At 43.2% G+C, this 13191-nt stretch overlaps 3 protein-coding genes across 3 annotated transcripts; 1 reads left to right on the top strand and 2 right to left on the bottom strand.

Moving 5' to 3' along the window:
- Nucleotides 1-271: 271 nt before the first annotated feature.
- timm13 (translocase of inner mitochondrial membrane 13 homolog (yeast)) lies at nt 272-2738 on the top strand. Its single transcript, XM_027010708.3, has 3 exons — nt 272-495; nt 1526-1594; nt 1719-2738. The coding sequence occupies exons 1-3, from the start codon at nt 376-378 to the stop codon at nt 1815-1817; spliced, it is 288 nt and encodes a 95-aa protein (XP_026866509.1). The 5' UTR covers nt 272-375; the 3' UTR covers nt 1818-2738.
- Nucleotides 2739-2826: 88 nt separating this feature from the next.
- Nucleotides 2827-9655, bottom strand: tmprss9 (transmembrane serine protease 9). The gene is made up of 17 exons (XM_081708589.1): nt 9433-9655; nt 9149-9215; nt 8720-8864; nt 8449-8576; nt 8182-8249; nt 7881-8056; nt 7668-7736; nt 7457-7576; nt 7047-7212; nt 6422-6696; nt 5769-5911; nt 5191-5440; nt 4861-4977; nt 4480-4648; nt 4116-4381; nt 3767-3903; nt 2827-3491 (listed from the first exon to the last, which is right to left on the bottom strand). The coding sequence occupies exons 3-17, from the start codon at nt 8850-8852 to the stop codon at nt 3330-3332; spliced, it is 2379 nt and encodes a 792-aa protein (XP_081564715.1). The 5' UTR covers nt 8853-8864; nt 9149-9215; nt 9433-9655; the 3' UTR covers nt 2827-3329.
- Nucleotides 9656-10861: 1206 nt separating this feature from the next.
- On the bottom strand, nt 10862-13185 carry lsm7 (LSM7 homolog, U6 small nuclear RNA and mRNA degradation associated). Its single transcript, XM_027010707.3, has 4 exons — nt 13071-13185; nt 12397-12487; nt 11468-11539; nt 10862-11302 (listed from the first exon to the last, which is right to left on the bottom strand). The coding sequence occupies exons 1-4, from the start codon at nt 13074-13076 to the stop codon at nt 11160-11162; spliced, it is 312 nt and encodes a 103-aa protein (XP_026866508.1). The 5' UTR covers nt 13077-13185; the 3' UTR covers nt 10862-11159.
- Nucleotides 13186-13191: the final 6 nt, after the last annotated feature.

Raw genomic sequence — 13191 nt, 5'->3', positions numbered from 1 at the left:
GTGCACAATTATTTTTTATTATGCTATGTCAAATGATGACTAAGGAGCTAAACTAAACTAAACGGCACCCTAAGCAATGTTTTCAAGGTCTTTGATAGTCTAAAGGTGCTGTGTAATTTCATTAGTTGAATGATCTATATAGCTATTATTATTAATTATCCAAATATGTGGATTATCTATATTTTCCCAAGCAGACAACTGTGTGAGGTTTTATAATTAACTCATTTCCCACAATCCTTCTCAAACGGGAGTAGCGTAAGAAGTTCTTCCGGTGCATCTCAAGGGCGTTAGGTGGAAGACTCACGTGTGCAGCCGGTGGAGCCGCGAGTGAAGTGCAGAGTTACCCTTGTTATCGTTTGTTCACAGGCACGAAGGATGGACAGTTTTGGGTCGGATTATTCATCCGGAACAGGGGCTGGAAAAATGGATACCGGCACGATTATGGAGCAAGTGAAGGTCCAGATCGCCGTTGCCAACGCGCAGGAGCTTCTGCAGGTGAGTGGCGTTAGCGCAGCTGAGCTAGCCTGAGGGCTTATTGGCTGGAAAGATGAGCAGAGCCACAAATCTGCAGACCCAAAAAATGCTGAAATCACATTTTTAGAGTAAACAATCTTCCTCAAAAGAAAAGCTCACCAACACGAATTAAAAGTTGATTTATTTGATCATATGAGTAGCTGCCTATGTTGTCTGGTGTGAATTGGACCACATCAGGACGCTCAATGAAAAGTTCCAGATAGCAGTGCCTTCCTAACACGATTGCCTACTTCAAAGAGACCACTCTTTATTAAGGTGTCTTATATTACTCTGAATTAAATGATTGAACACACACACACACACACACACACACACACACACACACACACACACACACAAGAACTTGGGCTCAATGGTATAGGTGAGTTAATGTTGCTCTAATTTGCATGAGTTGATATTTCAACGCTCGTATATACAAGGGCCAGCAGTGTCGTCTTTATACGTAAGGTGTAATTACAAAGTAATTACAGTTTCCTTTAGCTGTGTTTGCTTGCACATTGGCAGTGTAAGAGATAGCAGGAGAATATTTACCTAATGTGAATATTAATGTATACTGATTGTTGTATTTCAGCTCAAAATGACTGGTGTATCAGTTTAAATCAATATTGTCCAGCCTTACTGATAATTTGCCATTATCATCTGTTATACCAATAGACAGCCTAGTGTGTGTGACAGTCTTCATAATAATAGTCTGGCATCGTTCCTGTGCAAGCTGTGTGCGTGTGTGTGTGTGTGTGTGCGTGTGTGTGTGTGTGTGTGTGTGTGTGTGTGTGTTTGTGTTTTTGTCATGTTTCTCTGGAAACCTTTTGTACATCACTATAATTTTGATATATGTATGTACACACACACAAACTGGCATATACTCTGCTGCTTGCACATACACACACACCTTCTATAGTAGTGGAAGCACTGACCCATTGATGAGGAAAGGATTGCATCGTAGGATTTGATTCTTAATCATTTCTTGCACTTTTTTATATCCAAATCTCAGAGGATGACAGATAAATGCTTCAAGAAGTGCATTGGCAAACCGGGAAGCACGCTGGACAATTCAGAACAGGTAGGACTTGCAGCCAGTTGTTACTTTTCTATAGACATGCATATATAATGCACAAACTTGACCATGTCACAGTGTGGGAAAAAAAATGAGTTGTTTATTTCTCTTGACCACCATGTTTTGGCAGAAATGCATTGCCATGTGCATGGATCGGTACATGGACGCATGGAACACAGTCTCTCGCACCTACAACGCAAGACTTCAGAGGGAGAGGGCACGTATGTGATGCACAGAGAGCAAGCAGCTGAACTTTGGGTTAACGGAGTGCATCACTAGAGAGGCAAGGGTTGAAAGTGCACGTCAGCCCTGCCCCTTTAACACTCTGCAGCTGAAAGCCATCCCAGGAATCAGGAAGTCCTGGCTTTTAGACTCAGAATATCTTTGGGGACTTTTTTTTCTGTCTGGACATGTTACGTATAGGTGGACACTTTTTACTCATTTTGATTTTAATGTGGAAGGCATGTGATGGCTCACACTAGGCACCTACCTTAAACCTTTACAAGTCTGCAATCGGTCTGTATGTGGAATGAAGCCCTGGAGCGTTTGAAGCCCTGGCCCCATCCCAAATCTCTGTAAAGCTCTTGCAGTGTTTAACAACCTGGTAATATCAAATCCTCCCATCTTGCCAGTAATAGCAGGTGCCCGTTGATGCGACTGATCCGTCAGTCTTAAAAGGCCTGCGTGCCCTTTGTTGGTTCTTTTGGTTTTCCATGTGCCCTGTGTGGGGACTCTCCCATGTGGGCACAGAGTCGTCTCGTCTTCCCACTCTCTGCTCCACAAACCTAGTTCTTTTCACAAGGAAGGATTCAGGAACATCTCACTTTCCATAACTGTGGCTTCTGCGCAAGAGCCCACCCAGCAGGCCTGCTTATTTACATCCACGGAACAGAATGCGATTGTCCATGCTGGATTCACATGTCACACTATCTGCCGACAACAGTAGCAGGTTTGTTCAAATGCCAATTGCTGTACCACAGACCTCGAGAAAAGCGGCTTATGCTGCATGCGAGGCATGTCAGATTTCTGGTAACCTGGTTTTCCTCAGTCAACCTTTTTTTTCTGCTCAGAGAACGATGTCCCAAAGTGTTCTGGGTGATTGTTGCAGGAATGATTAAAAATGATTAAATATTTGTCATGCTGCTTTTAATGTTTTGCAGTAACAGGTGTTTTATTTCAACTTGTGGCAATACATCAGCTTAATGTCTAGCCAGCTTGAAAATTCATTAAGTAAAATATAAAAACTTGTAACATTTGAATGTAATTCTGTATTTTTAGCAAAATAGTCAATCGTAGATACATGATGTATTACAATATCTGGGAATGTCATAGTTAAGTTTTCTAAATAGTTTACCATATTCACTCACCTAAAAACTACTACTATTTTTATTATTATTATTATTATTATTATTATTAATAATAATGACTACTATTACTTCTCTTATATACTTCCTTCTGAGAGCACCATATTCCCCTATTTAAGAAAAGAAAAAAAACATCACAGAAAGGTTATTTTTATTTTCTAATGATCCAGTTGAATAAAAGTTTCATTGTTCCACATTTTTAGTGGTAATAAATACACAAAATAAATATGTAAGCTTTCAAGTAAGCAGTACACCATTTGTAATACAGTCCGTATGCAAACCAGAGTGGCTGGTCCTTGCTGGATCTGATGAATAACGTACAGCCACGAACCGCCAACACGGCAGCATCAGCCACCCCAAGAGTGGCGCGGTCACCCTTAAAAAGGTAGGTACATTGATGACCATTCCCTGATGGCAGTGACGCGGATGTAAACCCCAGGAAAGCCTTCTCGACCGCAGCCGTGACCCCAGCTCGTCACGCCAGCCACAAACCACCTACCCTGGGGCTCACGGCATGCCAAGGGCCCACCCGAGTCTCCCTGCAGGGAAGAACACGCCTGCCGTCAGCCCGGCCTGCATTGCGAGGCGTGGCGTGTATGGGCCCGCATAAAACTTAAGCAGCATGGGCTCAATTACATAATCGGTGTAGAAATTAGTATAGTAGTTAAGGTAAAGAGGACTTTTCATGCAGATATAGATCATTGGTTGCAGCTACACAGGAGCTCGAGGGTTATTGCACAACTGCTGATTGGACTAGATGTGAACCCTTCCAAGGTAATAAGCGAAACTGATTGTTTCGTTAACAGAGGCTCACCAAACAAGTGTCTCTTCCACCATCCATGGCGCCGGCACACATCATGCTGGCTGTTATTCCGCTCCCATAGGACTGCAGGCAGTCTGACTGGGCAATTATGCTGACCTGTGCCTTCTGCAGTATTCTGCTCATTGTACCTGTGTGTGAGAGTGAGGGACAGTAAAGGACACAAGCCATTTCGTGTTGCAGTCTGTACCTTTTAGGCTGGATGTCAGACCCAGATTAAGCATAATCCTTTGGTACAGATTAGTCTTTATGGAGAAAAAGGGGCACTTGATTCCAGTTCTAGACTTCGACGCTTAGTGTCAGGTACAGATGCTGTCTATAAAGGGTAAAGGTGTCTGCTCACCCTTTTCCCTTGTTGTGCCCCATCCCATGATATAACACTCCATGCCCTGGAAAAATCTATGACTGAGCGAGGGCAAACACACGGTCTGGATGCTGTAGGAACTCGGAGCTGGGATGGAGAGCTCCACCAGGGCCACGTCGAAGTCCATGCTGGTGCTGTTGAAGGCGGGGTGCTGTATGACCCTCTGCAGGGGGATGAGCAGAGCTCCCACTCCAGGACGGAGCACGGAGCCCAGACTCGCCGTCCAGCCGCCGGCCTTCGGCTCCCTTTAAGTGAAAACACGGTTTCACCTCGCTAGCAGTGCTACCTCTGCACGACAGGTCGTCGAAGTTTTGCCTTCGTGCCCAGGCTGCTTGCGCTGTACCTGATAAAGCAGTGAGCTGCCGTCAGGAGCCATTTGCAGTGGATGAGAGTAGCACCACAGCAGTGCACCTGCTGGAACTGCAGGCTGCCCACCCAGGGCCACTCCCCTCGCTGGGCATCCTCACCTCCCACAATCCTGTGGCGACCTACCGCTGGCCTCTGTCCACAGTCTGCAGACACACATCTGGATCATGGTTTGCTCGGCATGATTAAGTACTGTGACGTTGATGTGAATGGGGATGTTTATGTAGAGAAATAGTTTTTTTTTTTTTTCTCGCTTTAGCTCTGCTACTTTCTGATGTGGTTCGTATAACGAGGCGTATGAGCAAACATTTTCATCTTAATAATTTTAATCTTTGATGTGAATAAATCGGATTCTGACTGCAATTTTTCTCATCAGCCTCGTTAGAGCAGTCAGTGATTCCGTCGCACTCTGGGTTGGTCTTGCTGATGCACACGCCAGCGCCACAGCTGAAGTTTCCAGTGCAGTTTACAGCTCCTAAAAAGGAGGTTATTTAGAAAACTCTGTGGCATAATCAGAATACACAAAAAAGAAGAAAAAAAATTAAACATCAACTAACTCATTAACTTGTTTATTCATTCACGACCTGTGGGAAACATTCTTTCGTTGTAACTCAGACTTAAATGTAATTAGTTGTTCAAATTTATTTGATGCTTATTTGATAACTGAGGTTTGGGGGATATTCCCCACCAGATGGGGCAGAGGGAGAGGAGATCGCCTGAGGAAGATGGCTGTCAGTTGGCGTAATGCTAAACTTCGGCAAAGTGCTGTGACTGGTGTTTCCCTCTGTGTGGCCCAGGATCCAGTTGCGGAGCATGGTGATGCGTGAGTACACTCCAGGCTTGTTGACTTGAGCACAGCCTGTTCCCCAGCTCACTATGCCGGCCAAATAGAAGCGCCCGGGGGCCACTTCACACACCAGAGGTCCCCCCGAGTCTCCCTGAAGGGAAAAACCATAGTGATTACACATAGCAGTGCCCACAAGGCTTTAGAACCACAGTTTATCATTCAAAAGCATAAACAACGGGCTTGGTAGTAGAGTTGCCACAGTGACATTTTGTAGATTAACTAGAGACAAGCTAGAGTTATGACAGTTTCTTCCCACAGGAACAAACACAAGTAATTGTAGTTGACTGCAACTAATAATGATTAAAGATGATGTGACATCATGTAAGTCCTATACAAATGAAATTAAATGTTATAATAATGACAGTTGGTACATTAGAAACTGTAATATAGTCATAAGAAGTGTATGACATATCTGGCACCTGGCAGGAGTCAACCCTCCCTTGGAGAAAGCCCGCACACATCATGTTGTTGGTGATGGCTCCTCTGTAAACTGCAGATGCATTGCAGACTTTAGAATCAATGATCTTCACCACAGCTTTCTGAAGAGTGGAAGGTAGGTTACCTGCTCTTTCACACACACACACACACACACACACACACACACACACACACACACACACACACACACATCACTGAAAAACTATGGTGACGTGTGGCTAAGACGCATCAATTTTCCAAACCCAACCAATGTAGTGTCTGACAGTTGTGTGCAGAAACACAGTTGTGTGAACTGTTGTGTAGGGACGAATAGGGAAGTAACAGCTTAGTAGATGGAGCAGATATTTGGATGGCATCTACACTTGATATCTGCCCTCCTACAGAGTACAGCTCTCTAACCCAGAAGGTTTCAATTCAGATTTCTAAGGTACTCCATTTAACCCCACTGCCTGATAATAAGCATTCTACAGACTTTTAGCACTTGACTGAGATTTATTTTCAGTTGAAATGGGGGCCGGGGGGGGGGGGGGGGGAGGGTGGCCTAGGTATAGATTCCTAAAACCTCTGATGCTCCCTTCACTTCCGTCTCCAGGGTAGCAAGGCCGTCAACCCCTGGCATCCTAGCTCCACTCACTGCTGTCCTGCCGGAGGGCTCCCCAGCCGGATACGACACAGTTCTGCCCGGGACTGAAGGTGTGTGTGGAGGAAGGGATGCAGACAGGCTGAACGTAGGGGCTGAACATCAGAGGATTCTCCAACTCCAGCACCGTCACGTCACTGTCCGTCGTCAGGGGATTATAATTTGGAGACACTATCAGAGACTTGATGTTCACCGTGCTAGCACCCTCCTGTGCACCGCTCAGCAGACTAGCCCCGACCAGAGCTGCCCAGTCTTTTGGATTATTGTTACTGTAGGAAATGAACAACAGTGCAAAAACATAGAGGCATGACTGTAGAATTATTGAAGATGATTTATCATCGGTTAGCGTTTTTTTTTTTTTTGTTTTGTTTTTTTTTTTACATCAGACGCTGTCAAAAAGAAGCTTTATATAAATGAGTTCCTAGAATCCTAATAAGCACCGCTCCAAACTCCTAAACTACAACACAACAATGCAAACAAATAAAGCAACCAAAACCCCACTGTGCAAAAACAAACAAACAAACAAACCTTAGAAGGGAGTGTTAAACTAAACAAAGTGGCCATCAGAAATGCCTAAAGAAATCCAAATAAAGCGCTGCAGGGAGAACCGAGTGCTCACCTCTCAAAGCAGTGGGCGGCACTAACGAGCCAGTGGCTGTTGACGATGGAGGCGCCACAGGCGTGTTGGCCGTGTAGTTTCAGACTCACTTGCCAAGGCAGCTCGCCTTGATGGGCACTCTCTCCACCAACCACCCTCCCGCTCACCAACCTCCGCCTGCCACACGCTGCAGAGAAACAGCGTGGGACACGGCTCAGGTCAGCAGTTAGGGAAGGGTAAACGAATACGTGCAATTTAGAATGCGAACATCTGCGTTGCCAAAAATGGGTCTGCGTATTTCAAATATGAATAGATGTCTTGCTCCATGCTGAAACTTAACCAAATGGCCATTTTAGCCATCATGAAACACTGCAGACCCACTTAAAGACAATTCACCACGTAAATTCATGATACTCTGGGGCCTCGTTTACAGCAGTTGGCTTCATCAGATGCGTCGGCACAGTCGGATACGAAGTCACACTCCGGCTTAGGCTTGGCGATGCACTCTCCGCTAAGACAGGCGAAGGTGGTGTTGGGACACGCACCTGGTGCTGACAGTAGGGTCACATGATTGCACCGTTACTGTGAATCTGAAATCACTGGCAGGCACAGTATGAGTGTTGTAATCAAATTTGGGCTTACTCGTGTCAGGTTTGATTGTGTAGAATGACTTCCCACTGGCCCCTGAGTGGACCGAGGAGAGCAGAAAACCTAACGGCACAGAGGGCACAAGAAATGGACCGAGCGATCTCTGCTTCCGTTTCACCTCAAATGAAAACTGCACATGAACATTAGAAGGACCAGACTTTTAAGAAGGGTTTTCCCCTTTTTATTAGTTGTTGGAGATGATGTTACCTAGAAGAACGATGCTTTGTATCTGGCCAAACTGGGCAACGGAGAGAGGCTCCTCGCCGAACATGGCCGCAAGGCCGGAGCGCAGCTGTTCCTTGACGAAGCTATCCGTATACTTCTGAAACCTGGCCACTCGGAACACCACATTAAACGTAGCCATCACGCTGTCATTCATGCTCCTGGAGCACCAACAGACCCAGTTATGCCGCCATTTTCATAGATCATGGTTTGCCCATACAGTACATCCATTCAGACTATATCCTGTACAATGCAATAGCGTGTTAAGCGCCAGAATTCTACCTACCCATATGCAACAATGTGACAGGCTTCAAAATTATGTGCAATTGCTGAAGTAACAAAGATGTTCTGGATCTGTGAACAAAACAGGAATCACATAAATGTGTAGCTAGAAACCTGGTGATTTGTGAAAGAAATCTGGAAATTGGAAGGAGCGTCTATTGAAAATGCAAACTGTTCATTAGCTGTTCCAACTGTTCATTAGCTGTTCCAACTGTTCATTAGCTGTTCCAACTGTTCATTAACAAGCGTTGTTGTTTTGCTTTCTGCCTACCGTTGTTTTCAAGGTGGTTGTCAGTATTAAAGAATATGGAGAGGTCTCGTCTTGGAGGTCAGGACTATATTTTAGACCTTTCAGTTCCACACTCTCCATGAAATAATATTCCTCCTTCAGCATGTAAGCTAAACATTAAAAACAAATAAATGAATCGGCTATACTAACACAAATGTGCCATCAGTAAAATAATCATTTTATCAGAAGAAAGTTGATAGGCTATCTTGGATTTAGTTTACTCACTGCATTATTACTGCAGTAGGTTACTCACCAGTTACGAGGCCCGCTAAAACACCAATAGTGAGGAAGGCGAATATGGCTGCCAGTGTAATGCGTCTGTGTGTGAAGGGGATTTGAGCTAGTGGAGAAGCAGCCTGAGGTGACTTATTCAGATGTTCCTTCATCTCTGTATTAGTCTATGGTAACATACACACACACATGGACCACAGAATTATGCAACACAAATGCATCCGTTGTTCTACAGTGAACACCCCAGCCTCGAGACATTCAAACTTTGCACCATGTTACATCTATTGTCATGAGTGATTTTCTAAAAATACACCTCAAACAGTATCATGTCCTTCTAATTGTGGTGAGCGTGAAAATAATATTGGTGGAACGGTGTCCATGTCATGGTAGGAGAACAAAACAATGGCCTTCTGGAAAGGCTCTAAGCACAACAGGACAAAACCAGACTTACTGAAAAGTTTGTGTGAAATCCTATGCAATGCCTGTGCTACTTTTATGTGTACTTCTTAGTCAATAATCTAGGCAACAAAAAGAACACACACAAAACAATAAAAAAAAATAAAATAAAAGGAATGACATTAAAACAAATGTAATCATAATTTGAAAGAGTAGCCATTTAACATAATGAACTGCATTCTCTGATTCATAGGCAAATAACCTGCTTCAAATGCAATAACGACAGTAGTAACAACTATAATAATAATAATAATAATAATATATTTAAAGTGTACTTACCTTTCGGCCAGCATTTGACGGCGAGGGTAGGTAGTAGTTTGCGTCGCCGTGGTCCGTGATAAGGCGATGCACCTTCAGACTGATGTAAATCTAGACCACATTTTTAAAGTGTCAGCGCACCTATGGGCGTGTATTAAGAGGCTCCACTAGATCGCGATGATCAGCGTCGTCGTTTTGTCCGCTGGACACCTAATTCCTCTGTTCCAACATGCGACTGCCCGCAATTCACCCGATCAAACTTCCCATACGTATTCTGCAAAAAATGAATAATAAAAAACAAACCCCAAACAAACCCCCCTGATCTTAGAGTATGCTCAAAAACACTTAAGTGTATTGTCCATGGGTGCGGTTAGGAGCCAAGATCTTAGAGACACTCCCAAACGGCATATTATTATAGACACAGCGATTATCGTAGAGAGCTGCAGTGGTTTGAACAGGTGCGCTGCTTTTCTTGTGTTTGGCTGTGACTTCATATATTTCTTAACTAGGATTACACCCATATTAACTGGATAAATCCTAATTAAACAAAGTGTTTTACTTCCAAATGCAATGGAATGATCTGTTCTAAAATAATTTAAATTAAAAAGTATACAAGTTTGTGTTCTCCGATATAGGATACAACTGAGCAGTTCCCAAACCATGAGAAGTCTTCTGCTTATGAATCTAGAAATCACTGCGTACTAATGGACACCGATACTGTCGGACTAAACGGCGCCAGACAACGGGGCGGTAGGTCTACATCTAGCAGCCAGGTGAGGTTTGTGTAGGTCAGAAGACATGCTGTCTAATCCTGGGGCTTTCAACCTACGGAGCCGTTATTGGGGACGCGAGATAAACGAGATTTTTAGATTAAACACTCAGAATTCGCATGAAAATATTTGCATATTTAAAACAGCAGTTAAAACTGTTCCGTCGGTAATTTTAGGAAATTCATTATTGTTCCAGCAGAGGGCGCTAGAATGCCTTCTTCGAGAGCAGGAAAGTTTGATGATCGTCTCCCCGACTACAGATCTAGGTACATCCTGTTCACAACCTTAAGAATTGACCAGTGGATGGCAAAATGTAAGGGAAGGGAAAACCTTTTCCCCTTTTCTAAGTAAAATGTAATTCTCCGATTTGCACTTGGGCATCCTACTTCATGTAACTATCCAAAATCATCAAACTATAAATAAGTCTTACCTTAATGGTGGCTTTAAAATGTCCAAACAGAAGAACAACTGGTATAGTAAAATAACATTAGTTAACTACTTAAACGCGCTTCCAATGTTGATCTGACCACGAACACGAACAGACTGCTCTTCAGTTGAAAAGTAAAAGTGCTAACATTAAAGTATATCGTGTATTGTGTGCCTTTCAGTAACTTTTTTTATGAAATATTTGCTTTTAAACTTCAAGATTGACAAACCAAATAAACAACTAAACAAAAATGTTATGAATATCCAACTGAATTTTAATATTAAAACAATTACTAAAACAAAGTTCGCATGGTGTGTCTTCACACCCAACACAAATGTGACTTAACAGTTTAATTGTTCAAGTCCATACCCAGAAGAAAGCCAAAACTAAAACATTTGGCAAAAGCTACATATAGTGAAACAAAACCAAACATGTAAATACAAATACATTACATTTCTGTTTTTGGGCTGGCATCCTCATTTGTGATTTGGGTCATAACCCAAAACGTTACCAACTTTTCTTTACAAAAAGTCGCATAATCCGTGTGTGTACTAGCCATCCTGCTGCTGTATAAAGGGGTTAGGAATGGCCTCCATGCCATCCTGGGGACAGATCAACACCACTGCTGTCCCACGACACACAACCAGGCCGAGCTGTCGGGTGTCCTCCGTCAGCTTATACTGGTCATCGGGGTCTGTGCGATGGGAACACACACCATGGAATCAATTCTTGCCTGGTCACTTTGCATCGGTAAATGCACAGCAAAGCGAGGCACGAAACTGCTTACCAATAACTGGTACATTAATCACCACCAACAAGGATTGTCACTAGAATTTCAATACATCTTTCTGGTACGTACCACGCATGTATTCGATTGTGCCATCCAACACCAGGTTCAGCAGGGGATCAAAACCTTTTAGGACGCCACTTGCTATGGAACAGAAATTTTGCTTATTAAAAGAGTCTGTTAGAGACCAGGTATGCAACCATTGCTATGTGTTTTAGGGTCGTTTTTTTTTTATCGTCACTGCACAGGAAAATACTAGATGACAGATGAACAAACACTTAATCACTCTCCAAATGTCATGGTGAATGTTTTGGGAAAAGCTCCAGAACATTTTTTCCATCTTTGCCATGTCTTGACCACACTTTCTCTCTTAAAGTGGACCTAGTATGCTTGTTTTGTTGTGTTCTAAAGCATTTTGTGAATGTAAACAGTCTGTAAAGTTACAAAGCCAAAGTACATGCCAGAGTAAGTGAGTATCTCCCAAAGAAATCAGGTTTTTCCAGTTTCTAATGACCCCAGTATTTTCACACATGTATTATGCAATTCTACCTGCCTGCAGAGAACTGCATATCTATTTGCAACACATCCACCAGTTTGGAAACCACCGGTCACTGTTTCTAACATTTCAAACACACTGGGGTTTACAGCCACTCAGGAGAGAAGTGTCTGTCTGCAGACTCCAAGCCAGGCACAGAACCACTCTGATGGCTGGCCAACCAGAACAGAGTGGGTGAGCTGACCAATCAGAGCAGGGCATCAGCAGGGGAGCTTTAAGACACAGGAGCTCGAAGATTGTAACACGCAGAGGGTGAAGACCATAACAGGTCACTTTTCAGGTGTTTTACTTTCCGTTGGTTGACGGACAAGGCAGTGGAAAGGAAGAAAAGACATACTGTAGATAATGAAGACAGTAAAACCTTAAAACCTGCAATTTGCACATGGAACTGTAATGAAATTGCCACACAGCATTTAAGCAGCAAGTGACAACTAACATGAACTACCTTCACGTCCTCCTTGAAACTTTACTCTGATGGGCTTGTCGATGTACTTTGACAGGTCGAATATACTCTCCTTTTTCTTTTTCTCTTTGTCCTGCAAAAAGACCAGAACACAGCTCATCAGAAGTCTAGTACTCTAGTCACTATAAATCACTAAATTCACAATTCGTCTTTAGCTGCACATTCCATCGGGGGAAATTCTATTTCATCCTAACAAATCTAGTCTACTGTGGACCTCTGTCAATCAAACGCTAGAAATGAGTAATGAACATACACTCGCATGGTCGAGAGTAAGGGCCTTTACCGTGATTTCAGCCAGACCTCATCATTTTAACTTTTTTTAAAAAATTTTTATCAGCCGTACGTTTCTCAACAGCTGGCGCATGAAGGATAGCTCTGATATCGTTCAGCTTTAACTAAGTAATAGTTAACTAATGTTGACTAGTAGTTTAACTAATGATGCTAATGATGCTAGCTTGCCACGCTATCTAACGTTTATCTAAACAGAACAATCAAATTACCAAAACATATTAACGAAAAAATAAACCAATATTTCGAATTTACTGATACGGGCTTGCTGGAGTGTTTATTTAACATGCCAAGAACTCACACGTTCCCGAGCGTAAACGCGATGAAAGAAAAAAGTCTTAAAAAGCTTAAAGACTCCCGCTACTCACCGCCATGTTCACGTTTCTTTGCGCCGCCTCTATGTGCTGACCTTTGACCCCGCAGTTCCACCAATCAAAATATGTTTTGTTACGCCTGCCTCCTCCAAAGGCGCCACGAGAAAAAAAAAAA

Source organism: Electrophorus electricus, chromosome 26 (genome assembly GCF_041902795.1).
Source record: "Electrophorus electricus isolate QZ-2024a chromosome 26, ASM4190279v1, whole genome shotgun sequence".
In the NCBI taxonomy this organism is placed as follows: domain Eukaryota; kingdom Metazoa; phylum Chordata; class Actinopteri; order Gymnotiformes; family Gymnotidae; genus Electrophorus; species Electrophorus electricus.
This window is presented reverse-complemented; position numbering and strand designations above follow the sequence as displayed.

What these genes read in the sequence shown, in the direction of transcription:
- timm13 (XM_027010708.3), top strand. Translation starts at nt 376, where the DNA reads ATGGACAGTTTTGGGTCGGATTATTCATCCGGAACAGGGGCTGGAAAA. An exon ending in ACGCGCAGGAGCTTCTGCAG is followed by an intron (nt 496 to 1,525) that starts GTGAGTGGCGTT and finishes TCCAAATCTCAG; the next exon opens with AGGATGACAGATAAATGCTT. An exon ending in CGCTGGACAATTCAGAACAG is followed by an intron (nt 1,595 to 1,718) that starts GTAGGACTTGCA and finishes ATGTTTTGGCAG; the next exon opens with AAATGCATTGCCATGTGCAT.
- tmprss9 (XM_081708589.1), bottom strand. Translation starts at nt 8,852, where the DNA reads ATGAAGGAACATCTGAATAAGTCACCTCAGGCTGCTTCTCCACTAGCT. An exon ending in GGGCACAACAAGGGAAAAGG is followed by an intron (nt 3,904 to 4,115) that starts GTGAGCAGACAC and finishes TCTCACACACAG; the next exon opens with GTACAATGAGCAGAATACTG. An exon ending in GTGGAAGAGACACTTGTTTG is followed by an intron (nt 3,492 to 3,766) that starts GTGAGCCTCTGT and finishes TCTTCCCTGCAG; the next exon opens with GGAGACTCGGGTGGGCCCTT.
- lsm7 (XM_027010707.3), bottom strand. An exon ending in GTTTCAAGGAGGACGTGAAG is followed by an intron (nt 11,540 to 12,396) that starts GTAGTTCATGTT and finishes TCTGTTCCATAG; the next exon opens with CAAGTGGCGTCCTAAAAGGT. An exon ending in CACAATCGAATACATGCGTG is followed by an intron (nt 11,303 to 11,467) that starts GTACGTACCAGA and finishes CCCATCGCACAG; the next exon opens with ACCCCGATGACCAGTATAAG.